The sequence below is a fragment of the Strix aluco genome, chromosome 1 (assembly GCF_031877795.1).
Source record: "Strix aluco isolate bStrAlu1 chromosome 1, bStrAlu1.hap1, whole genome shotgun sequence".
Lineage (NCBI taxonomy): Eukaryota > Metazoa > Chordata > Aves > Strigiformes > Strigidae > Strix > Strix aluco.
In genome coordinates, this window is record NC_133931.1 from 47,131,130 (window position 1) to 47,155,982 (window position 24,853).

At 40.1% G+C, this 24,853-nt stretch overlaps 1 protein-coding gene across 5 annotated transcripts in view; it reads left to right on the forward strand.

The window, feature by feature from the left end:
• NOL4 (nucleolar protein 4) overlaps positions 1-24,853 on the forward strand; it is a 200,918-nt gene that overhangs the window by 109,336 nt on the left and 66,729 nt on the right. For all 5 annotated transcript variants that reach the window (XM_074819979.1, XM_074819996.1, XM_074819988.1 and 2 more), the window contains one exon: positions 9,340-9,623. In XM_074819979.1, the coding sequence (XP_074676080.1) occupies positions 9,340-9,623 (284 nt within the window). The remainder of the gene's footprint in view (positions 1-9,339; positions 9,624-24,853) is intronic.

Consider the following 24,853-nt stretch of genomic DNA (forward strand, 5'->3'; position numbering starts at 1 on the left):
AAGTTATATATATGTACCTTGGTTTGAGATTCACAGTACTTCAATGACACTTATATCAGCATTCAGATCTTAAATTTGTGCTCTCAGAAAACTGGTGTTTGAGGGACTTGTTATTTCAGCCAGATTTGGTGCACACTTCAACTTGCTTTCCTGTAAGAAAGCACTCTTACTGAGAACGGTGTTGAGCATTTGACATATCTGGTCTGAAGACAGTTCTCTCTGGGTGGAGGAACTGTATTTTAACCTGTAACAGAAGAATCTCTAATTCTAGCAATATATGTTCTTTGCCCATTCATAAATCTAGACATTGTTTGGTAGGAGAACACAATCATAGATTAAGATCCGGTTTCCTGCTCTAAATAAGAGTGCCCTTAAACTGTCAACTGTCACAGAAATCACCTTGCAGAATCCAGGGTGTTAAATACAGAGAAATGGGGTATTGGCAGAAATTTATGTGATGATAATGTGAATGATTGTGGCAGATAATTGAAGGATCCAACAGTTCTGAGAATCAAAACTCATATTCACAGCATCTGTTTGCTTGGGCTTTCTTTGGCATTGTTTTTTCTTCCACCATTTCCAAGTTTCCTTCAAAAGCAGGGGTAGAAGCTAACACAGTGGTGAATGCAATGAGCCTGGAAAGTTCTCAGGCAGGAGCCTGGACTTCTCAAGTGTACAAAAACAAAACTGGTGTCACTTTGTGTCTAGTTGGCCTCAAGGTGATCTAGAAGGATGAGTTGGAAGCTCTAATGCAATGTGATGAATAATAAGAATCTAACTTGAAGTAGGAAAATTACTGCAGTTCTTGTTTTGAGAATTATACCTAACACAGAGAGTACTTGGACTGAAGGAGCCCAAAGTGTGTTGGTCAGAGAAGATCAGTTTGAAGCTCTGTGCAAGGTGGGAGAAGGAGTTCTTGTCATAAGGAAGTTTAAGAAATATTGGTCCATGAGTGAGAAGTCCATGCCTAAGCCTGGAGAGTCCTCCTTGCTTCAGCAAGAAGGCTGCTGCCCAATCCAAAGGTACCTTCTCTCTGTTCTTGGAGTCTTTTTGTGAGGGGTGATGCTCTTTAATCCCTGGAGGAGGATCTCTGCATAGGTGAGGCACCAGCTGGCTGTTTTTGAGAAGTGAAACACATACATGTTTTGCAGTCAGACTCTCCCTTTTCAGGCTTGAGTAACAAAAACAGTTGCAGATGTGCTTCCAGTCTTCCAGAGTGCTGGGGTAAGGGTTTGAAAACTGCACAGTTCCTAAAGATGTGTCCTGCCCTGAGCAAGCAGCAGCATTTGATGAGGCCATCATTCGCTGTCATGGTTGATGCCTGTGGATAGCGGTGGCCCTGGGAGGTGATGAAGACATGAGCTCATACCACAGCCTCTTTTGTGACTGGCCCAATACCCAACGCAGGGCAGGGAACCCCTTTTCTCCCTCCCTTCTCAGCTCCGAGCACCTGTGGCATGCTTCCCTGCAGGTCTTCCCATAAAACCCATCCTGTGGCAGCAGTTCAGACAGGAGGCATGTTCTGAAAACACACTGTCCTAAAAACATGCTACACCCAGATATAGGCTGATTGTGGTAGAGTTTTATTTTGCCCCTCATCAGCGAGCTATGGGAATGGAGCCTGGAGTGACCACCGACCAGCGCTGGTGCCAAAGTGAGGCCAGGGAGGGCCACCCATGGGAGGGCAGCCCTGCAGTGGGCTAATGGCTGCTGCCCCACGTGCGCTGGGCTGGGGTGGGCCTGGCCTCCGCGGGGTCCCTGGCATGGGGCAAGGGCCAGGCTGGGCCTAGGCAGCCTCTGGCTGTCACCATGATGTCAGTGGGTGCCAGGGGTGCCACCATGTTCCCCAGCTGAGCTCCTGCAGCATCTCACTTGGCTGCCTCAGGGATGAGCCCCTGGCCTCTCCCGCTCGGTGCCTGCCATTAGTGATGTCCTTGTCCTGAAAGAGGAGCTCTTGGCAAGCTGCCCCAGAGAAACACTCGCCAGCGGCCATAGCCAGGCAAAGCCTTGGCTCCCCTGGGCCTGCGCACAGCTCGCCCCAAGCTGCGATGCCTCTGCCTCTGTGGGATGGAGGGGAAAAATATTTGGTAAGAGAACAAGCTTTCAGCGTTAGCAGTTTATTGTTGCTGAGGTGCTGTGATAAGTAAAGGTAAGAAAACTGTATGAACAAACTGCTGGTCTCTACCCAGGCCCCATTTTAGGTGCAGCCCCCACTTGCCAGCCACGCTGGGCGCAGTGAGGAGGTGAGATCTCACCTCCTGCCCCCCAGAGAGGTGGTTGCCACTGGGAAGTGTGGTCAAAGGGACAGGTCTCCATGAAACATCAGATGGGATGCACCTGTCCCAGAGGGGGAAAAGGATCTTGGGGTAGGAGTTAGCTGGGCTCATTGAGAGAGCTTTAAACTAGATTTGAAGGGGGAAGGGGACAAAACTGGAGATCCCAGACATAAGCCCCAGGGTAGATTACCAGAGTTTGTGGGCTGTTGTGCTAGCGATGACCCTCACCCTGCCATCTCAGTGGAGGCAAGGGATGGAGACATGCAGCACAACAAAGATGCAAGGGATATTGGTGGATCAGTAACTGTGGGGACATCAGCCAAGCTGAAGTGTGTGTATACCAATGCACACAGCATGGGTAACAAACAGGAGGAGCTTGAAGCCATGATGAAACGGGAAAACTATGATGTAGTGGCTCTCACAGAAACATTGTGGGATGTCTCCCATGACTGGAGTGTGCCAGTTGATGGCTACAAGCTCTTTAGAAGGGACAGACAAGGAAGCAGAGGCAGTGGGGTGGCGCTGTATGTTAGGGACTGTTATGATTGCTTCAAGCACAAGTATAGTGAAGACAGGGTGGCGTGTCTTTGTGTTAGAATCAGGGGGAAGGCCAACAGGGCAGATGTTGTAGTAAGAGTCTACTATAGGCCACCCAACCAGGACAGAGAGGTGGATTAAATATTCTGTAGGCCCTTAGGAGAAATCTCATGATCACTTGCCCTTGTTCTTGTGGGAGACTTTAACTTCCCAGACATCTGCTGGAAATACAACACAGCAGAGAGGGACCGGTCCTGGAGATTCCTAGGCTGTGTGGAAGATAACTTCTTGACACAGCTGGTGAGTGAACCGACCAGAGAAGGTGCCCTGCTGGACCTCCTCTTTGTGAACAGAGGAGGACTGGTGGATGATGTGGCGATTGGAGGCCGACTTGGGCACAGCGATCATGAAATAATAGAGTTCTCTATTCTTAGAGAGGCCAGGAGAGGGGGTAGCAGAACTGACATCCTGGACTTCCAAAGGGCTGACTGTCTTGTTTAGGCACCTGCTTGACAGAATCCCTTGGGAGGCAGTCCTGAAGGGTATAGGGGTCCAGGAAGGCTGGGCTCTAAGAAGGAAGTCTTAATGGCTCAGGAACAGGCGGTCCCCAGGTGCTGTAGGAGAAGCCGGCAACAGAGAAGACCACCCTGGCTTTGACTGCAACTCAGGGAGAAAAGGAAAGTTTACAGCCTTTGGAAGAAGGGGCTAGCCACTCACAATGATTACAAAGATGCTGTGATGCTATGCAGGGTAGAAATCAGGAGGTCTAAAGCCCAGCTAGAAATTAATCTGGCTTCAGCAGTCAAGCATAACAAGAAATGTTTCTATAAGTATTTGAGCAGCAAAAGAAAGACCAGAGAGAGCCTCCATCCCCTGCTAGATGCAGTAGGAAACATGGTAACAAGTGATAAGGAGAAGGCTGAGGGGCTTAATGCTGCCTTTGCCTCAGTCTTTAATAGCAAGACTAGTTGTATTGAGGGAATCCAGCCTCCTCAGCCAGAAGACAGAGACTGGGAGAACGCCCCCCCCACAAGCCAGGAGGAGACAGTCAGTGACCTACTGCATCACATAGACGTACACAAGTCTATGGGACCGGATGGAATACACCCGAGGGTGCTGAAGGAGCTGGCTGGGGTGCTTGCCAAGCCACTTTCCATCATTTACCAGCAGTCCTGACTGACTGGGGAGGTTCCGGCAGATTGGAAATTGGCCAATGTGATGCCCATATATAAGAAGGATAGGAAGCATGATCCGGGAATTTACAGGCCTGTCAGCTTGACGTCGGTGCCTGGGAAGCTGATGGAGCAGCTCATCCTGAGTACCATCATACAACACGTGCGGGACAACCAGATGATCAGGCCCAGTCAGCATGGGTTTATGAAAGGCAGGTCCTGCTTGACAAACCTGATCTTCTTCTCCAACAGGGCGACCTGCTTATTGGATGAGGGAAAGGCTGTGGATGTTGTCCACCTTGACTTTAGTAAGGCCTTTGACACCGTTTCCCACAGCATTCTCCTGGAGAACCTGCATGCTCATGGCTTGGATGGGCATACACTTTGCTGGGTAAAAAACTGGCTGGATGGCCGGGCCCAAAGAGTGGTGGTTAATGGAGTTAAATCCGGTTGGCGGCCGGTCACGAGTGGTGTCCCCCAGGGCTTGGTTTTGGGGCCACTCCTGTTTAACATCTTTATTGATGATCTAGACAAGGGGATCGAGTGCACCCTCAGTAAGTTGGCAGATGACACCAAGTTGGGTGGGAGTGTTGATCTGCTCGAGGGCAGGGAGGCTCTGCAGAGAGACCTGGACAGGCTGGAGCGATGGGCTAAGGCCGACTGGAGGAGCTTCAATAAGGCCAAATGCCGGGTGCTGCACTTGGGCCACAACAACCCCCAGCAGCGCTACAGGCTTGGGGAGGAGTGGCTGGAGAGCTGCCAGTCAGAGAGGGACCTGGGGGTGTTGATTGACAGCCAGCTGAACATGAGCCAGCAGTGTGCCCAGGTGGCCAAGAAGGCCAATGGCATCCTGGCCTGTATCAGAAATAGTGTGGCCAGCAGGGACAGGGAAGTGATCTTACCCCGGTACTCGGCACTGGTGAGGCCGCACCTCGATTACTGTGTTCAGTTTTGGGCCCCTCACTACAAAAAGGACATTGAATTACTCGAGTGTGTCCAGAGAAGGGCAACGAAGCTGGTGAAGGGTCTGGAGCACATGTCGTACGAGGAGCGGCTGAGGGAACTGGGGTTGTTTAGTCTGGAGAAGAGGAGGCTGAGGGGAGACCTCATCGCCCTCTACAACTACCTGAAAGGAGGTTGCAGAGAGCTGGGGATGAGTCTCTTCAACTAAGTAACAAGTGATAGGACAAGAGGTAATGGCCTCAAGTTGCACCAGGGAAGGTTTAGACTGGATATTAAGAAGTATTTATTTACAGAACGGGTTGTTAGGCATGGGAATGGGCTGCCCAGGGCAGTGGTGGAGTCCCCATCCCTGGAGGTGTTTAAGAGTCAGGTTGACATAGCGCTGAGGGATATGGTGTAGTTGAAAACAGTCAGTGTTAGGTTAATGGTTGGACTAGATGATCTTCAAGGTCTTTTCCAACCCTGATGATTCTGTGATTCTGTGAAATCAGCCTTGCCCCTTGGCAGCCGTGTGGCGGCCATGAGTGCTTGCAGTCCCTGTGGGCCGAGGAGCGGGGCAGCTTGGTCCAGCAGTCAGTTACGAGCAAGGCCAGGAGGTGTTGGGGCCATGGCTGCCTGTATCAGAGGGTGAACATGCCGTTCCTCTCCTGGGCCAGACCCTCCTGCCTTTGTCCCCAAAACCAGTTATTCCTGATGTGGTCTGTGTTGCTGATACCTCAGAAACTCTTGCTTTAGAGTAGCCTTTATTCTTGGCAAAAATAGAGCAGCTGCCCAGGGATGAGAAATGTACTAAACCTTGTAGTTTAGTTACCTTGGTAACATCTGTAAGAAAGTAACTAGTGCTAAACCACTATTTTTCTCTTGATCTCTTGTATTGCAATACATATTTATATTTACTTTGCAAAAGTGTGATTTATAGCCATTGTAGCCATTCTGAATGTTATCCCGACAGATGATAGTTCCTGTTTCTAACAAGCAAGGTTAAATGATTGTAAAAGCAGGTATTTGACTTTATAGTAGAAACTGGGATTTACCATTGTTAAAGAAGTTTCTTCGCAGTTCAACCTCTAGGTTTGTTGTAGCAGAATCTCAGGCATCAGAATATATATAATAAAAAAATAAAATGGTACGGCTGGGAATAAACAGCTGAAGATGGGTGCCTCCAGAGAGAGACCCCAAACAAAAAATCTCATGGGCAATTATACCCTTATGATCTATGCACATGCCCTTCACGCGATCTTCATGTACCTTTCATGAGCCCTTTGGTCCAATGGTGATTCTGGTCTGGGATCTCCTAACACCTTATTGGATTCCTTCACTGTCTCCTGACAGGCCGTTATCTTGTCAAGTTGCAGCTTCTACTGATGGTTATAGCCTTGAAACCTTCTTATCTTCTGGTTTGTGCCGGCTCTGGAGGCCCTCTTTTGCTCAAGGAGGTAGAAGTTCAGCAAATCTAGGTGAAAGTTAACAGCTTGCAGCCTAAGACCTCAGCAAATCTAGCTACTCATATTAAGTGAGTAATGCTAAGCAAGCAGTATACTAGATCACACAACACTATGACTCTAAGAGATCCATTCTATTTTGAATTTACTTATTTAAGCTAAACGACTAATATTTCTTAACACCATCAAGTAACTAAGCTTTTGCTAAGCAAAGCCAAAACCACGTAAATACTGTATTATTATTTTGAAGTATTGTAATGCTTAATTACATTTACTCAACATAGGAATTTTTTCAATGGTTGTGTTTTAGAACACATATAAAAAATGAATAGGGTTTTTTTTTCTCACACGTGTTTGTCAAACATTCATCATCCAGGGAAAAGAAAAGCATTATTGCTTATGATTACAAGCCAAAACTAACAGCCTTGCTTTGGACTTGGTTATTCCCAGATCTGGCTCTAGGCACAGCTCTCTTCCTACTCCATCATTCCCATTTAGCTATCTATGTCCTGGTAGTGGCTCCTCTGCACTGTGTGACCTGGGACACTTGGGTGCCAACATGCAGAAGTTCCCTAGGGATCAGACTTGTGTGCTGCAGAGTAGGCAGTGCCCCCAGCTTCTGGGTGGCTCTTTGCATCCTCTGATTACTCATCTGTTTCTCTCTTTGCTCCCAACAGCAGGGAATTTTCTGAGCCCTTCAAAGGGAGGAGCATCCCTCACTTGGTGACCGATTCAGTAATTGATTTAATTAATTTGAAACTGTCACTTGTTAAACTGATAATCAAGAAGCCGATTATCTGTTAACAGTCCTAAATACAAATCAGCGGTAACCAAAGTGTTTCTCTCTTAAATAAAGAAACCTGGATTTCTTTCTGGTATCTCAGAGCTTTTAAAATGAGTTGTAAATATAGCTATTTTCTTTAAAAAAATAAAGACCCTATATTAGAATGCCATTTTCTAGCTCAGAATAATAAAACTGCATATTTATTTCTGAAACTGCATTTAGAATTTTAACCTTTTTAATGTGTTATGTCCTGTAAGACATAGGTCTCAGGGCATGATAGAAAGTTTATTAAGGATAAATCCTGCTCACGTTACTCATTTATGTAGCTGAAATCTTCAAGCAGCCCCAGGTTTTAAAATCAGACCATTTCCATTGCTCTGTTGCAGATTGGGTTGGTGTACACATTTAAAAGTCTTATTCTAGGAATGTTATGTCTTTTATTGCATATACATTTGTATTTGTAAGACGTAATGTAAATGTGGTACGTACCAAAACATAGCTTCATTTTTTATTGCAGCCATTTATTATAAAGCATTTTGTAAAACCAAAAAATGTTCCTTAAATAAAAGCATTTAAATGATGATTTTTATTATGTATTTTCATGAAACTAGATTTTTTTTACAGGTTTACAAAACAAAGCAATTTAAAAAAATATGTTCAGAATGTGTGCCCAGTCCTGTATACTTTATGACATAAAAGTGTTGGATGAGTACAGCAAGCAAGCCACTGATGTATGATGGCTTGTCTATAGCTCTCTAAGTACTTAATTGAATTAGATCATTACCCATTTATGCAATATTTTCTTCACTTTTAAAATTCTGATCTGAGGGTGGTGAATAGTTGTTTTATGTATTAATGATGGAGAGTCAACAATTTGATTAACCATGTAGTTTCAAGCATGAGTATTTCTGAGCACATCCTTCAAATAAATCATCCTGATGTATTTTAAAATTCCACTTCTATATAAATGTGTTTGTTTATTTTCCATGGAAGTTGTTTAGAAGGGCCCAAAAGCAGATGATATATTAAGGTACTAATATATTAGTATCATAATACTAATATATTAGTACCATCTCATCCCGTATCTTCAGTTTCAATCCATACCCATTCCTGGCTGCTAAGCCCCCAGTTTTGTTTCCAGCTTCACTGTCTGAGATAAGCATAGGCTTGTAGTGCCCTGGACAGGTGTTTGCACCGTTAGCAAAACCATGTAAGTTGCCAAAAAAGAGATGCTTTAGAGAACAACAAGTAAGCAAATTGAGGGCCAAATTCTGCTGCCATTTAATCCATTGAAGGAGGAATTGTTTTACTAGATAGACTGTTGGCCAAAAGATTGATTAGAAATAAAGGGCTGAGTAGTAGCACAGGTGACGCATCCTGGTGCTGACAAACACAGGATACACAAACTCATAGGCATGTGAAGACACATATTAATCATACAATTCATCTGTAAAATCTTAGGGGTAACAACAACACAACCAGAGTTTTCAGATGTAACTTTCAGGTTAATTTAATCCTTTATTGAGCAGTATTTTAAAATATATTGTGACACACAATGCATGAGCAAAGTGAACGAGCACCTGAACAAAATGAAGAGAGGATCTTTGTTTCTGGAGTAAACTTTTCCAGTATAATCTCTACTGCCAGCAGTGAATATATCAGATGTATTTACATCGTATCTGTGCAAGAGAATGTTTATGGATATGACATATGCTGCTCTGTGCCCTTAAAACCTGAGAACTAGATTCTCTCTCAGTACCATGTGCATCGCTGTTGATTTCAGAAATATGCAATACTGCAATAATGAACATGGTATAAGAATCTAAATAGATCCATAGGCATATGGACAGACAGATGGATTAAGGCAGACTTTGTCACTTTGTCCCTAAAAATCCTTTGTGATACTTATCTTTTGTGTACACAGTGACACTAAGGTGTCAGCCCATATCATTTCCCTTAACTTAGTAATATTTTATGGATCTACATAAAGTTTTTACTTGAAAACGTGGAGGAGTGTATGTGCACATTTTGCAGAAATGTACTGGTGCTAGTAATATAAGCCATTTTCATTCTATTTTGAAAAACATTGTGAAGGTTTAAATTATGTTTGAACTGGACAGAGATGATGATGTGGCATGTGACTGAAAATATATATTTTTTAATAGATGATTCAGCCGCAGAGAGTTTTAATGGCAATGAGACCGTGGGACACAGTTCCAATGCTTCAGGGGGAACACACTGCAGGGAGATGGCAGAAACCAACAGTAATGGCAAAACAAATCTGGAGCAGGATGAGCAGCCTCTGAACCTGAGTGACAGTCCCCTCTCTGCTCAGCTGACTTCAGAATACAGACTAGATGATCACAGCAGTAATGGAAAGAACAAATACAAGACTCTCCTAATTTCTGATCTCAAGATGGAACGGGAGGCAAGAGAAAATGGAAGCAAGGTAAGATGCTTCCACATGCTCCAGATATGAAGTGTGTAGCTTAGAAAAGGAAAAGATTTGTGAGGCCAAACCAAAGGTTATTCCCAGCTAAGCACTTAATGCAATGTGTCTAATGTTTGTCACATCATTACTCAGATGCGATACATAGATTTGTATGTTCTATTACACATATATGATGCATACGTACATTAAGTGTATGTGAATGTACGTGGGTGAATACATATATATATAGGCATATATATTGTGCTGACACACTGACAAAAACCAGTGCAACTCTCCATCAGGCATGAATTTTATCAGTCCATTTATTGAGAACTGTCTACATTACCCATTTTAAATATATATATATATATTAAAATATGTATATGATGTGATACATATATATATGTATATATACTGAGGTACATATATCTATGTATATTTATAGATGACCATCTCATTACATGTATTATGTATCTGTAGAATGAATCCATATGAATGTTAAGTCTGTATGCCCAAGCAAATTACTACATGTGAATTATCAACATCTAAAAGGAACTGATTCGGTTCCTTCCAGATTGTTTGTGTTACGCAGGCACCTAACCTGAATTAAAACTGACAAGGTTGCTTTAAGAAACTGTAATCCCCTGAGGGCTTTTCTCTGTAGTTTCCATTATGTGGGTAAGGAGAAGCGAGGATGGTTATATTGTAGATAAAGACAGATCCTACAGATTAGGTAGGAAGCTTTCTAGGAAGGTGTTTGTCATGAGGGCATACAGTAGGGACGGTGAAGAAATGTCCCGTATCATAGAATTTATCCATTGATCTTATTGGTGACAAGTTCCTGATTTTTATCTGATAACTCCCAACTGGATTACCACTTTTACAGCAGCAATAATAGGATGTTAGCACTGGATCCAAATACTATTATTGCTAGTGACTAGCTTTCAGTAGCCCACTACAAAATAACCTGACAGCATAGATATACTTTGAATGGCCACATTTTTTGCAGAACTTTGAAATAGGAGTGATATGGAAAATCACTTTTTCTAGGTATATCCAGAAGGGGATTGTACATGACTGATGTCTAGAGAACAACATTTCTTTATGCTAAAGTTTTAACCCCTGTCTTCATTGCCTGTGGAGTAAAAACAAAAACTTGAAATTTTTTTTCATTCAAGTGTCTGGTTTTGTTGGGTAGAGGAAAGGGACACCGAATGGGAGATTGTTAGTCTTTTTCTTTCTTGGCCATTCCAGTTTAGCAAATCATGTATCCCAAAACCTTCTCCATAAAATCTTTATGAAAACCTGTTTATCAGCATGGAATATTTTTGTTTCCACAAATTTTTGTTTTACTGAAAATGTTCTGAGTAGCTCTAGTCTCAGACTGTGTATACACTCCAGTGCTGGATTTACTCAGTACTTCGACTGTTGCACAGTAAGTCCCAAATTGGCTCATATGAACGGTATCTTCATTTGCTTCAGGGCACATTGTTCCACTGAACCTTTTATAAGCCAGTCACCCAAATACTGATAGACACACAGGCTCTTTTGCCTGAGGTACATTGCTGCTTCTGTCATTACTCTTGCAAATACACAAATAAGATTGGTGAAGAAAGGGAGGAGTCTTGATGAGGAACTTAGTTATAGCGAAGACAAGAACATAGCCTAATGTTACATTTCCAATTTTAATCAGTTCCAACTCAGATGCAAAAAAAAAAGGTATAAAAAAGTGTTAAAAATCCGTTTGTAATGAATTGAGATGACAATCAAAGCCATCTCATTCTTTGTTATTCTACAAATTTTAAGAGGCCTGAATCATCCCCCACATCGATATATTCTGTCATCACTCACTGTCATCCTACCCACTCTATACTGCCAACAATATACAGATTTGTCTCCCCTTTTTGTCCTAGTGAAACTCATGTTGATGTTTACAGTTCATTTAAGTATATGATTTATTAGGTATGCAGTAAAGGTTATTAAATATGGAGTGAAGACTTCAGGAAGAACACACTCCTGGGATAAACAAAAATTTGTCAGAGATCTGTAAGCTGAGTGTAGAGTAAAAGAATGTTTTTGTCGCCAGTTTCATATTTTACAGATGAATTCTACTCTTTTTAAATTTAAAAAAAGCTATAGAATATTTTTAGAAGTAACAAAATCCATCGATGTATTAGAATAGCATGGGACTGTACCGTATCTCAGTGTTTCATCTGCATACATATACACTCATATAAATCATTACTACTGTTTTACCTGAAGTGGTATCTTACATGCTAAAGAGTCAGAGAATGGTTTACAAGCCCTAGACCTGATTAAGGAGGTCCTCTTGCCTTCCCCTGGTGATTCAGGTTACTGGGCCCCTCCAGAAGACTGTTCTGGCCATTGCTGAGCTGATTAATTTTGAACAATGCAGAAGATCAAACTTCTAGTTTTGTGCAGTACTCACTGGATGCACTTGGGCAAGGGTATCACAAGCAACTAGCCAGAACTCTAATTCACTGCCAAAAAGGAAACAAAATAAAGAACAAGTAAGTTTAACAGAATACTGTAGTTTACTAGGAGCCACATCTCACATATCCTTATTACCCAGAATACACCAAGTATGTGGGTTGTTTTTTGAAGTCGTTTAGGAATTCTTCCAGTGCTCTTGCAGCATCTAATCTCCAGCCATTCATGGTTATACAGTTATCAGATATGATTAGACCTCAATAATGGCATCATTGGTAGTGATGGGTAAGCAAATGTGTTTAGTGTAACCTCTAATCATGTTTTCATGAGAAAATAATCTGCAGTATTCACCAAATATCAAACTGATATGCCACTTCTTATAATGTAGTATTCTTATGGTATCTTTATGTGGCAAAGAATTGAGAAAAGTTATGTGAAAATTTAGTGAAGAAAATATCTGGTTTCTAAATGAAGGGAAATATCTTTTAATTATTTGGCTAGCATTGCAGGAAGTAATACATTATGCTTCCTCCAGCTTCTACAATGGCCCATTCAGCCTGCAGAAGATGTTACTTGCTTGAGATGGCCAGGACCAACCCAGAGGCAAAGGGCTGGAGCTGGGAAGATCTGTTGGCTGACATGTTCCCTTATCTGCTCTGTCTGAGTCTCCTTTTTGGATACTGCATCATATATGATTTATTAAATTTGAAGCCACAGTTTCTCTGGTCAACTTGTATCCATTCTGACCTGTCACTAGGTTTAAAGACAACACATCAGAGCTGAATCTAGCCACAAAAAGCCAAAAGATTACTTTTTTTCTTGGTTGAAAATGATCAACATATTATACCTCCTCCACTAAATCACAGATTTTTAAAGGGAATTTATTTTTTCTGGAAACAAGCGGTTTTGTTAAACTACATTATAGGTATTTGCCTGTACAACACTATTTACAAGAACGATACTTTCTTCATGTGTAGTGGTGGGCTCCACCATTTGACAATAGAGTTCTGATGATTAATAATTTTGTACATGCTGCAGAAATAGCTCAGAAGTAGCAGCTGATATAAAAATGGTAGTTTTTCCATCATATTTTCTTTGTAAATCTGACAGCTAATAGTCAAATGTTTTTTTGAAAATGGTTACTTCTTTGTAGAAGTTAAATTTTTAGAATATTCATCATATCAATACCTATTTGAGGCAATTATATGCTTATGCTATATGAAAAGTTGGCTAGATATGGGCCTCATTCTGTGAAAGGGTCTTGGATGTCAAAAGAACGATATGTAACATTTTCCTAAAATCAGGCCTCTCTAATGTACACAGAGGAGGTTATTAGTGGTTTGTAAGAAATGTAGTTTTTGGGGAATAATGACTCAAGTTTTCTTGTGTGAAAAGACTGACGACTAACTGGAGATTAGACAACCCTGTGACAAACTTTAATTCAACTTTTCAAACTACTTGGATATATTATTTAAAGAATGCTCTGTTCATTTCAGAATATGACTTTTAAAACTGATGTTGATAACACTCTTTAAACAAGAATGACGCCTCGGTGGACAGTGTAACTTTACTCTTTGACAGGCAGTGAGTATGTGTGGTAACCTCGTCTTTGTGTAAAAAGACCACATGCTGAGTGCAGTGAAGGGAGTTTCCAAGTTGTAAGAGAACCTTAAAATCTGGTCCAAAACGTTTTACTGTTCACTGAAGAAATGTTATGCCAGGAAGAAATGGGTTTTCATAGTCTTAATACATATATGTAAGTCTGTATGTATATACATATACACTTTATATATATGCTTTTATTAAGCTGATATTAGGGGACTGATCCTCCAGTAAGACTCAGATGTTCATGGCAGTAGAACTTTCTACAACCATTTAGGGTTAAACTGAAGTCAGTGAAATTTTGTATAGCCACAAAAATATATACATAAATTTACCTTAACAGGACTGGGTCTTTGTACTACAAAAGATTTATAAAGTACTCATCTGTAAATGCTCTGCAAATGCAGTTCTATGAATTCAAATAGTTAAGTGAACATATAAATTATTTTAGATCATTATATACTTATGTCTAAGACTGCTGGGTTTCTGTATGACCATGGTGAAGTCTTTGTAGCCCTGAGATTTTTTTGATTTCTGATTCTTGTGTTATTGCTTTTCCTTAGACCATATATTTTATTTTGAAAACTCATTATATAGCAAAACTTCTCTTTGGGATTTCACAGATAGAAACATATGCTACTGATCATGAATGCCTAGGAGATGCATTAAGTGAGGTAACAAGGAGGACACAAACCATGAGTCCATTTTGTCCAGATACCTATTAACTGTGGACAGTTGGTTAATGTCTTCTTTCTTTCTACCAGATAAACTTTCTGATAGAAAAACTGGACACCTGCAGGCCCTCTGGATGTATGGCAGGCTAAGTTAATTATGCATTATGTGTAGCTTGAGTTGTAATTGGCTGCATGGAGAAGTGCACAAGATAAGTAATTTTTCTCTAAGTCTGAGAAGAAAAACACAGTTTTAAAGGAGAGAACAGTAAGTAATGATTGCTGCATACAGTGACCTTTAATTATAATACTGCATTCTAATGTGCAGTTACAGTGGTGCACAACAAGGCAGAGCTTTCATGTAGTTTCTAAAAGGAAGATCTTACTTTATATCACTCATTTAATGCTGGGCTTTTGAAGTGTTTCTCAAGCTTTTTTCTTCAGCCTGATGTAAAGAACAGCCTTATTGTCATGATCACCTGCCAGGGGCTGTTTGCTCCCAAATATTGCAACTTCAAACTGGTGTTGTAAATGATGCATTTACACTATGGCAGGTTAGCCTGGCAGGCTGTCCACTCTTAAGACAGGTCCCACTCTAAGAAGGTATGTAAAGACTGTAACCTTGCATGGGGTCTGAAAGCCAGAGCATATGTGGGATCCTGGGTGAAGAGTCATTTGAAGCTCATGCATGCTGCTCTAGTTAAAACTTCAGTCATCTTTGGTGGTTAGTCCAGCTGTAGAATCTTGTAACATCTGCTTTGCTGGAGCTCATCACTACTGAAGGAAACCAGGCACAACCGTCCAAGCAGCCTGACCTGAATATACAAATATACAGATAAGCCTATTGTAATCTGCTGGTGCATCATGAACCCAGCTGGTTTCCAACAGTGCATGTGAATTTAGCCACAGATAGACACCATCTCTGAGGAGTAAGGTGGAGTTTCAATGTGTTTCTTTCTCACTCTGTCTCCTTTTTAAAGATATGATTACATCTTAGTAAAATAGTAAAGGTCATTCCTAATATCCAGTGAACATCATCACATCTGACATTGTGTCTCTGAGACATGTGAGGTCACTGTCTGTCTAGTTCCCCTCTGCCTGTATTTTTGTCTGCAGGTTTGCTTGGGGAAATGCTCAGAATATAAGGGAGCATACAGCTTTTTCCAAAGCAAGTAGAGTCCTCGGGAGTTAGTGGGCTTTTATATAGACCAACAGTAGCTTATCGAGTCACTTAGGAAGTAATTAAAAATTTTCTTAAGCAAGTGTGCATGTGCTTGATGAAAGAGGTAAAATGCAGACTGTGGGAATTTGGCACGTTGACGAATGGTGTTGAAGACTTTATTTTTTTAAAATTTTTTTTCTTTCTAATTTCATAACTAAAACATTTCTCATTTTTTTCTTTCATCATCATTATTTATATTCAAGGGGCATAAAGAGGTTTCAGCTGAATTGGAGCATTGTCATACAGTGCTTATATGATATGGTTACCTCAGCTCTAAGCAGGAAGGAAAGCTGGAAAGGGTAAAACAGAAGTGGCTCCTCCTCTTTTGAGGAGACCATTAAACTCTGCATGGTGGCTTTTTTGATACAAAGGAAATACCCTTTTGCCCTTCTAGCTTATGCTGGCAAGTGCCTAAGCTACAGATAATGAATCTGGGTTAGGAGTTAGTTAAGCCTTTCAGAAAGGAGTTTTTGACTCCAACTCTGAACAGAAGTTCTAACTCACCTCTCTTGCTTGAAGTTGGATCTCACTATCTAGGTATGGCATAAGAGGATTATTTTTATTTTAATTGTTATATTTTTTTCATTTTCATAGTCAGATAGAAAGTGTTAAAGCAATGCTTTACTGACTGCTGTTTTGTTAATGCAAGTATCTTAAGAGTCTGCAGTCCAGGTGTTTCACAGCCTTATTTTATGGCTTAAGTGTTAAGATTAAGAAGAGGCTTAGCATGAAATTCTGTTTGCTACTGTAATGAATAACCTGTGAGGGGGGAAGCAAAGCTTGGTGAAAGGTATAGGCAGGACACATTACAACAGTTATTGGCATACTAGATTTTGAGCAAACAACATCATAAGAGTGGGGCAGAACGCAAAGCTAGCATGATACGCACCCTGTAGAGCAGCAAGACATCAGCACAGACTGAGCCTGCAGTTCCACAAGGGCCCAGCCTGCTTCCACTGTTCCAACCACAGCACCAAGGAGAGAATGGTGACTTCTTCCAGCTGTGCCTTAATTGTTATCCAATGCATTCCATCATTGCTGCTTTTCACTAAATCCTTGGAAATAGTTTGTACTGAGATTCAAAAGTAAAAATGATAAAAGAAGTGAACTGAAGGTGAAATCCACCCCTGCCGCCATCATGTGTAGGTGACACAAGGCTACAACATCTTTTGGCTTGCATCTCACATCTTTGATGTGTGAAGGCAGGCTCAAATGTTCTGTTGAAGTATGCATCTTTTTCTTTCTCTGCTATACTCAGGTTTGTGCAGAGGTAGCAGGCATACCAGTTTTTTTCACAGCTCCTTGGGAGATAGATACACTACAGTGGAAGGAGATAGGCCCCTTCTCTTCTCCTATGCATGGAGAACATTAATGAAAGGAGAACAAAAAGTGTATGCAAGAAGTTTTGCGATCTCCTCATTTTTTCCTACCCACTCACCTACACACGAGTGAGATAAACTAGCCTGTTTTCTCTTTCCCTATTGATTTCTCCTTCATACATAGGGTTTTTATAGGTTGGTCTCATTGTAAAGACTGAGTCCTTTATATTTTGCTTTATCATTTTATCAAACATTTTGGCTTTACTTTCCCCTACTTTTAGAAAATGAGAAAGCTGAGAAAATCACAATTTTCTAGTGCCAAAAGTCCATTTATTGGTTGTTTGGAGAAAGCAGTATAGTTCTATGAAGAAAGAAAAGGTCTTCTTTTTTGCTGCTCTTTAATAGGGGAACAGTTATAGACCACTGAGAAGCTTTTTGGTACCAAAAAATTGATGTTAGTCTAATGGTTTAATAAGCCTTTTCCTTGAAAAAGAAGTTGAATTTATAAAGCACTGTTTTTTCCAGACTTGAATCTTCTGATTTTGGGGGTTACCTATAGCAAATGCCTAAATAGAATGTTGTTATGAAGAGAGACAACTACAGGTGCATGAAAAAATCAGTGCAGTGTTTGTCAGAAAATATGAATGATCTAGTGTTCTCTAACAGTCACATTCATCAAAGTCCTTTGTCTATGATAACATCAGTTCTATGTCTAATTCCTCCCATTGGAAGTACATTTAGTAGCAGGTTTTCATGTTCAGTGAAAGCTCTTGAAAATGAAATTGGTTTCCTGCAGGGTGTTCATTACAATGATGCAAATCCAGATCAATTAAACTGAAGTTGATGATGCTACTCCAGATTTACATATCTGTAATGGAGAATACAATCTGGCTCCGTATGCATGTGAAATCCCAGCTAATGTAAAGCTGGCATGGCAGAGAATAACTTTTAATGTGACCTTTTATAAATTTTCTCAGAAGTTTTTTTTTTTAAAAGGAACAAATGCACATTGGTCAAATATCAGGCAAGTATCAGGTGCTGTTGATTCCAGATTGCATGTATATTACTCACAGATCCAGCTGTCTACCCTCATTCACATTCACCTCTGGAGTCATTCGTTCCTCATAATGAAACAGAAGCAGTTATACCTGGAGGGGATGCGGGACTTTTTCCAACTTGGTTTTAGTGGCTGGAGACCTGTTCAGACAAGAGAGAAAGCTATCAAGTGCATCTGCAATCAGTGAGGTAAGGTGTATAAAATTACTACTTCCCTCCCCATTTACAGCCAAGAACTTTGTATAACTCAACAGCCTGGGAACCCAAGTCTGTACCTTTCAGGCAAATTCCTGATGACTTCAACCAGGGTTTGTTCCTGACACATACCTTCAAGGCTGGGCCTTGTTACAATGAATATCTTCAATCCCTAACTCTTGCTTTTGTGTTTTGTTGTTGTTGTTTTTTTTTTTTTTTCTTAGGAAGGAAATTGAATTTGTGTTGAAGTCCTACCAGGTCAAATGATTCACTGCAGCTTTTTCTTCTCCTTCTGTTATCACATACACAGCTCCTCTACCAACTAGAAAAAGACTGAGAGCAAATCTTGCTCTTGAAAGATTAAGTACTATTTGATGGTAAATTGAGCAAGATATAATGGGACAGCAGTAATTGCTACCTACTGCAATTGTGTTTAGTCTTGATATGAGTTACAACTGATGAACTGTCATTTTTTTATTTTTCAGATGCAGAGGTTGAAGAGCTGATCCTCAAAACTAATCTGTGATGAATGGCTTGATAATTGGCCACTTTCTACACGTTATACTCCTCCAAAACTGTACTGTTATTCAAGAAGTTGATAATCCTGAAATGTTACCCCAATTTTTAATTCTGATATTGAATTATTTTCTATATACCCAGACAGCTGCAGAAGAAAGGGAGGAAAGCCAAAGATTTACTTTTTCTTTATTTCTTTAATGACTTTTATAACAACATATTGCTGAGGTTTTAAAATAAATATAATTTTTATTAGTTGTCTTACAAACATCTCACTTTCTAATCTTGTTTTTTGTTGAATCAATGCCAGTAGTCAAATGTCTTGCTGAATACTTGATACACCTTCAAACTGTGCTTTTGTGTGCTCTCCATTTTCCCTCTATAGCAATTGCTGGGAATAACTAGGTACACTAGAACACTGAATGCTTTTTGGATACTTATTCATGTAACTGGATTTGCAAGGTGATGTGAGAGAAGTGAATAGTTCCATTTTTTAATAGAGGAAGGAAGAAGTAGAATTCAACTTTATCTATTTAGTTCTCTTTCATCATTGTTGCTAGTCTTTTAACCCTCCTTTTGCTGCTTCAGCTTTTTCTGTTAATTCTCCTCTGTTCTCCATTTGCTTCCAAAGACTCCTAGGAACGCCTATCTGAAATTTTGTTTTTAGGAACAAAATAGTAGATGTAGATAATAATACCAATTACCAGAAAAGAGTCCAGTCCTCTGGAAATGGCAACCTAGGTAATAGACATTTACTCCAAGAGGATCTGTAACAGTTCAGCTCACTAAACGTCATAACGTGCATGAAGTTTGGATTAATAACCTTCATCCCTTATAAGAAACAACTGGTGCAGCTGTAATATGCCACCAGAAAAAAAGTGAGGTACTGGAGTCATTGTTGATGTCCTAGATCCCTGCAACAACAAGGGATTTGCTAGGTGGATTTCCCAGATGGTTTCCAGCAGTATCTTACTCCCTACAGTATAGGGAGTAAAAAAGAACAACCTCCAATAATCCCCATCAGTCTGCTTGACGTTTTGTCTGCCATATGTTTCATCAAAACATCCTGCCTTGTATTTCACCTCTAACAGTGACTAATTTTGAATACTTCAAAGCAACAATTAAAAAAGCAACATCTACATTAGTTATTGAGTCAGGGAGTGGATGGTGATGTAGGTAAGCATTGAAAGCTGTGAAATGTATGCAATGTTTATTAGACACAGTCAAAAGTCAGCGATCAAATAATTTTTCAAAATGCGTGGTAATGAATAAGCCACTGACTGTTACAAATATTACAGAACAGTATTCTTGCGCAATCAGCAAAAGATCCTGGAAACTGCTATTTGACAACTGTGTAAACAGTCAACTTTTACTTTTCACTGGGCACTGATGAAAGAGTATGAAAACATGAGCAAGTATGAAAATATGCAGCGAAAGGTAGTGGTCTGTAACTGGTATGAGTTTTCATTCCACACATGTAAGTGTGACATATCGTGAAACATTTTAATACTGGATGATTTCCGTATGCATCTTTAGAGTTTTTACTAAGCTGCTGCTTCTTGGAGCTTACAGTGTTTCTATGAAATACTGCAGCTGTTGCTTGGATCTTGGCATGGTACAACTGAATATTTCCCATATAGATGCTTCTTCTCATCGACTGCTTTGGTCACAGACTGTCATTCCCAGTGTCCCTTCACACCTATTCAGTCTGTGTTTTCTTAACTCTTCTAATCATGAATATGCCATGTGCTACTCCCTGGATCTGATGGGTAATACATGCTGTTCCCTTCATATACATATATACATGTACACACAGACCTCTTTTATATATTCTTTTTTTCCCCTTGTCTGATGAGAACAGTCATATCCAGTGGCCATGCCCAAAGTTGATGGAATCATGCAGATGAATCAGGAGCATACGAAGAGCTCGTATCTCTTGTTGTTGAGGCACCTGCAACGACACACACCTAACCTTTGTGTGCAGGTGCTCCAGTAGACAAGCGTGTGTGATTGTCTTTCATGTGTGTTTTAATTAAAATCAGGATGATATCTTGTCTGTTGCTTCTGACTCCATTTTATATTTGGGTAGAGGTCGTGAAGTAACATGTTTCCTCCTTTTGTGTTTCCCATGGCATTTGGGAATTGTCTGAGTCCATCAGGAAGATCCCTTGCAGAACTATTCAGAATTTCTGCCTTGTACCTTCTGCCATTGAGCTCCTGGGCCGTACAGTCTCAGGATGGATAAAAGAATCTGCATGAAAAACAGGGAAAGGTAAGTTGATTTCCTTAGGGGTTACCACCAATGACCCCAGAATGGCCTGTCCTCAGTCCTCAGCATTATACTATGAGCTCTATATCGGCTCTCAAAAAGACACATGAATATTCTTTGGGCCTTTGTGCTGAATCAGTGATATCTAAGTTTTTTTGGACCCCCTCTGAATGCATGTATCTTTGTCTCACTTTGTACAGTTAGTCATACGCTCTTAAAAATCTTTTGCAGATGGAACTCCGTGGGACTGGCCTGTATGAAAAACTGTATTAAATGACTAAAATAAAGGTTTTTAAAATTCCTGTTTCCCCCAGTGTGTTGCTTAGAGGAAATAACTGTGTTTAATGGAAAAGAAGTCAGATGAGTCTGGGGCATGTGTGCCACCTCGTACCCTCTTGGCTCAGATGGGAGATGGAGAGATGGAGGAATGAGATACAGGCATCTTTTGGAATATGCTTCTTGTGTCAGATGCGCCTTAAAGATGACTGTCTCACAAGGTTGATGCTTCTGTGTGGTTCATTAGATGCTTTTTAAAATCCACCTCTGTACATAATCATGCAGTTAAGTGTCCACCCTGCCTTCAGGAAACACATAATATACAGGTTTAAGTAATATTGAAAAAATATATTGGAAGCTATAGTGGATTTGAATAAGTGACAAAATGCAGAGGAACTAAAAAACTTGCTACACAAAGAGGGAATTACCTTGTTAGAGATAAAGCAGTGGAGACTTCCCAGATCTCACTGGTTCTTACCAGTTAATAGATTGTCTTTTATTTTAGAAGACAAAGTTATTAAAAGACTCAGCAGATGTAACTTATTTTTTTAAGATAGGTTTCAATTGGGGTAAAACATTTTTACAATGATTGTAACCAACAATTCATATGCAAGTAGTTAATTATTATACAAAAATTTCTACATAAGGTAGTTGTTAGTTTTATAAATATTTGTTCTAATTAATCTGCAAGTTATTTGGCACGATTGTGTTATTTAGGAAAATAGTGACAACGGTTCTCTCCTGTTCAAAAGTTACCAGGTGATGTTCTACAGTGCAGGCATTCTCTTCTGAGCTTAACATCTATGAATCTGTAGAAGTGTCTTGAATGCTTAACGAGCCAAAAAGGCTTTTAGACTCTCAGACTGCCAGTTCCCTGGCATAAGCTTTTGAAAAACCTGGCTCAGATGTCTATATTTCATAGTCTTCAGTACTTAGCCCTTCATACTTCTGATCTGGGGTATAAAACCCAGGACAGGATATTTATTTTTACTGCACTCACTATGCCAATTCAAGATCATTCTTATTAGCATAAGAGGTAAGTAGTTTATAAGACTATCTCTAAACTCTGTTGAGATCACTTTTTGTCTTCCTTATTTTTCCCTTTTTTAATAGGAAATTGGCAGGGAGTATGCTTCTTTGCTTTTACTCTGTTTCTTTGTTTCTATGTTTAGATTTTGATTTTTTTTCCCTATTTAATGCTCACTTTATAATGATGTTTAAAGTACCAAGAACTTATATCTAGGGCTATATATGCCAAATAGCAAATTTAAAAAATTGATTTAGACTGTGTGAATTGACTGTTCAACTGTGAGACACTCAGTTATCTCTACTTGATCTATTCTGCCCATGTGAGGTAGGCAGTGTCAGTGGTGGCAGGATCTTATCATAGTTATGTCCTTTAACTGTATATGATGCTGCAGTGTTACTTTTTACATTTGTCATTTAACATCTAGAATTCATACAGTTAATTTAAGTTTTAGGATATACTATTTCTAAGAAGATAATTCTGTGCACAATAACTTTATGCAACATGAGTGTGTTATTTACACCTTCACCAATATGTTAATTGCTAGATGTTCCTATATCTTAATTCTTTGGATTTACATAGCATGTTTGGGATTCTGAAAACATCAATAAAAATAAATCAGCTTAACATTGGATCAGTCCCATGAGGCAAGCATATTCCATCACTGTCTATTGATTAGTAAATACAGGCATGACATAATTAATTGACTTTCCTAAAGCCAAACAATCTGTAGGAAAGCTGGAGAAGTCGTTTGTTTCCTGTGTGCTCTACCTGAACATTAATCGCAGTACTAATCCTTATCTCCAGACATTACTGTTCAGTTAGGGTAAAGAGGCAGACTCAACTTCAATTGAATAGCCATTGGAAAGTTTCCTCTGGTTTTATTAGCATAGCTAAAATTCAAAGCAGTTTTAAAAAATGTTTGTTTTAATTTGTGTTTTGCTGGAACCATGAGGATGACAATTTCACTGATTGTCTTGATAAATCTATCCAGCCCTCATCATGAAAACGTACATATGTATACACAAGAGATCTTGTGGACTACATCGTTAATACCTGTGTGAATAAACCTTAGTTGCCTTAAAGTTAGATGCTTTCCTTAAATTTAGTCATATAGTGTCCCTGTATAGTGTATTTAGATAATACAGAAGTTAGCAGCTGTGGCAGTTCATCTTGGTTTTAGATAGCAGAATGGGATTCAGTTGCATAGAGATGGACATTTGGTACTCTTGTAGGGACCTAAGGTAATCTGTGCCCAGCATACACCTCTCTGGAAGGATGTGTGTCTCACACTGACCTTGTGTCATACTTGCCAGCACTGTACAGTGCTCTTCCATCCTAAAATAGCAATGGGGGTCAGTTGCCTTTCACCTAGTCATCTGTTTCCCTTTGAGAACTGTCTTGCACATCCGTATAGGCTCCTCTCTTGACAGTTGGATAAGTTCAGGTACTTTGGTGCGAACTGCAGTTAATTCCACTTACGTTGATGCTATTGTCTTTTTTATATTCCTGAGGATAGGAGACCAACATTTGGCCTCTGAACTTCTTTAGAGGTGTCTCAGAACGTGGCCTGACTTTCAGAGTTGGAATGGATACAGCCATTCATTTGCTGATTGGATCATTGATTGAATTAAGTAATGAGTATGTAGCCAAAGCTGAGAGAACTGCAGGATGACGAGACTGTAGAAGTGTCAGAATAACTGTCTGAAGTTATTTGACAGTGTGATTTCTTCTGCTTAATTATGAAAAAAGTCAAAATAATAGTTCAAATCCATGAAGCATTGGACTTTAGATTTCTAATTTATGTACAAAATATGAGTGTGTGTGTGCATCTGTGTACCTGCATCAAGCCATTTGTTTGACTTCCTCCTTAAATATTACTTCTTACCATACAATCCTTGTTTCACAATGCTGGTATATATAGCTTGGTTGGCTGAGTGCTCTCCTGATTGCTAAATTTATGTCCTACTTAGTAGGCCTATGTACTTTCCATGTGTTTCTGGCAAGTGCTTCTGACAGTGTGCCTTTATACACATCTTTAAATTACAGATTCTTTTTCCAGCAGCTCATTTTCTAAAACTTATATGCTTCAGCCGCCAAAGCCGTATAACTAATGCTGACACCAACAGATCCCACAGTAGCTTACATATACCACTTACTGGTGTTACAGCAGTTGGGCACTATGTTTACAATTCACTGGGTTTTGGGCAAGTGTTAACTGAAACATGTAACATAGAAAACAAAAAAGATTTAAAAATTAAGAGCTTTTTTTTACTTTAAATAGCAAGGAATATACAGAGCTGAGGGCAAAAATGAACATCTGCTAGTGCTCCATGTCTTGCAGTGCTCTGCAAAGTCTTTCTGCAGCAGGTCAGAGGCTGGGTGTGCAATAGCCTCCCTCTTCCTTCCTTCTTTAAAATGGCTTTGTCACCAGGATGTGAAATTTCCGCTGCCATGCAGCCATTTTAGGCCCTCACTTCATCTGCCTGTTCCTTGTAATTGGCATAAATGACTTTTTATATTATTACCTCCTGTCTCCTGCATTTTGGGAACTCTTCCTCAATCAGCCTTACAAGTTAATCCAAGTCAACTGTGTTGTGATCTCTTACATAATTACTTATTGAGAGAATCAGCTCGAAAGGTG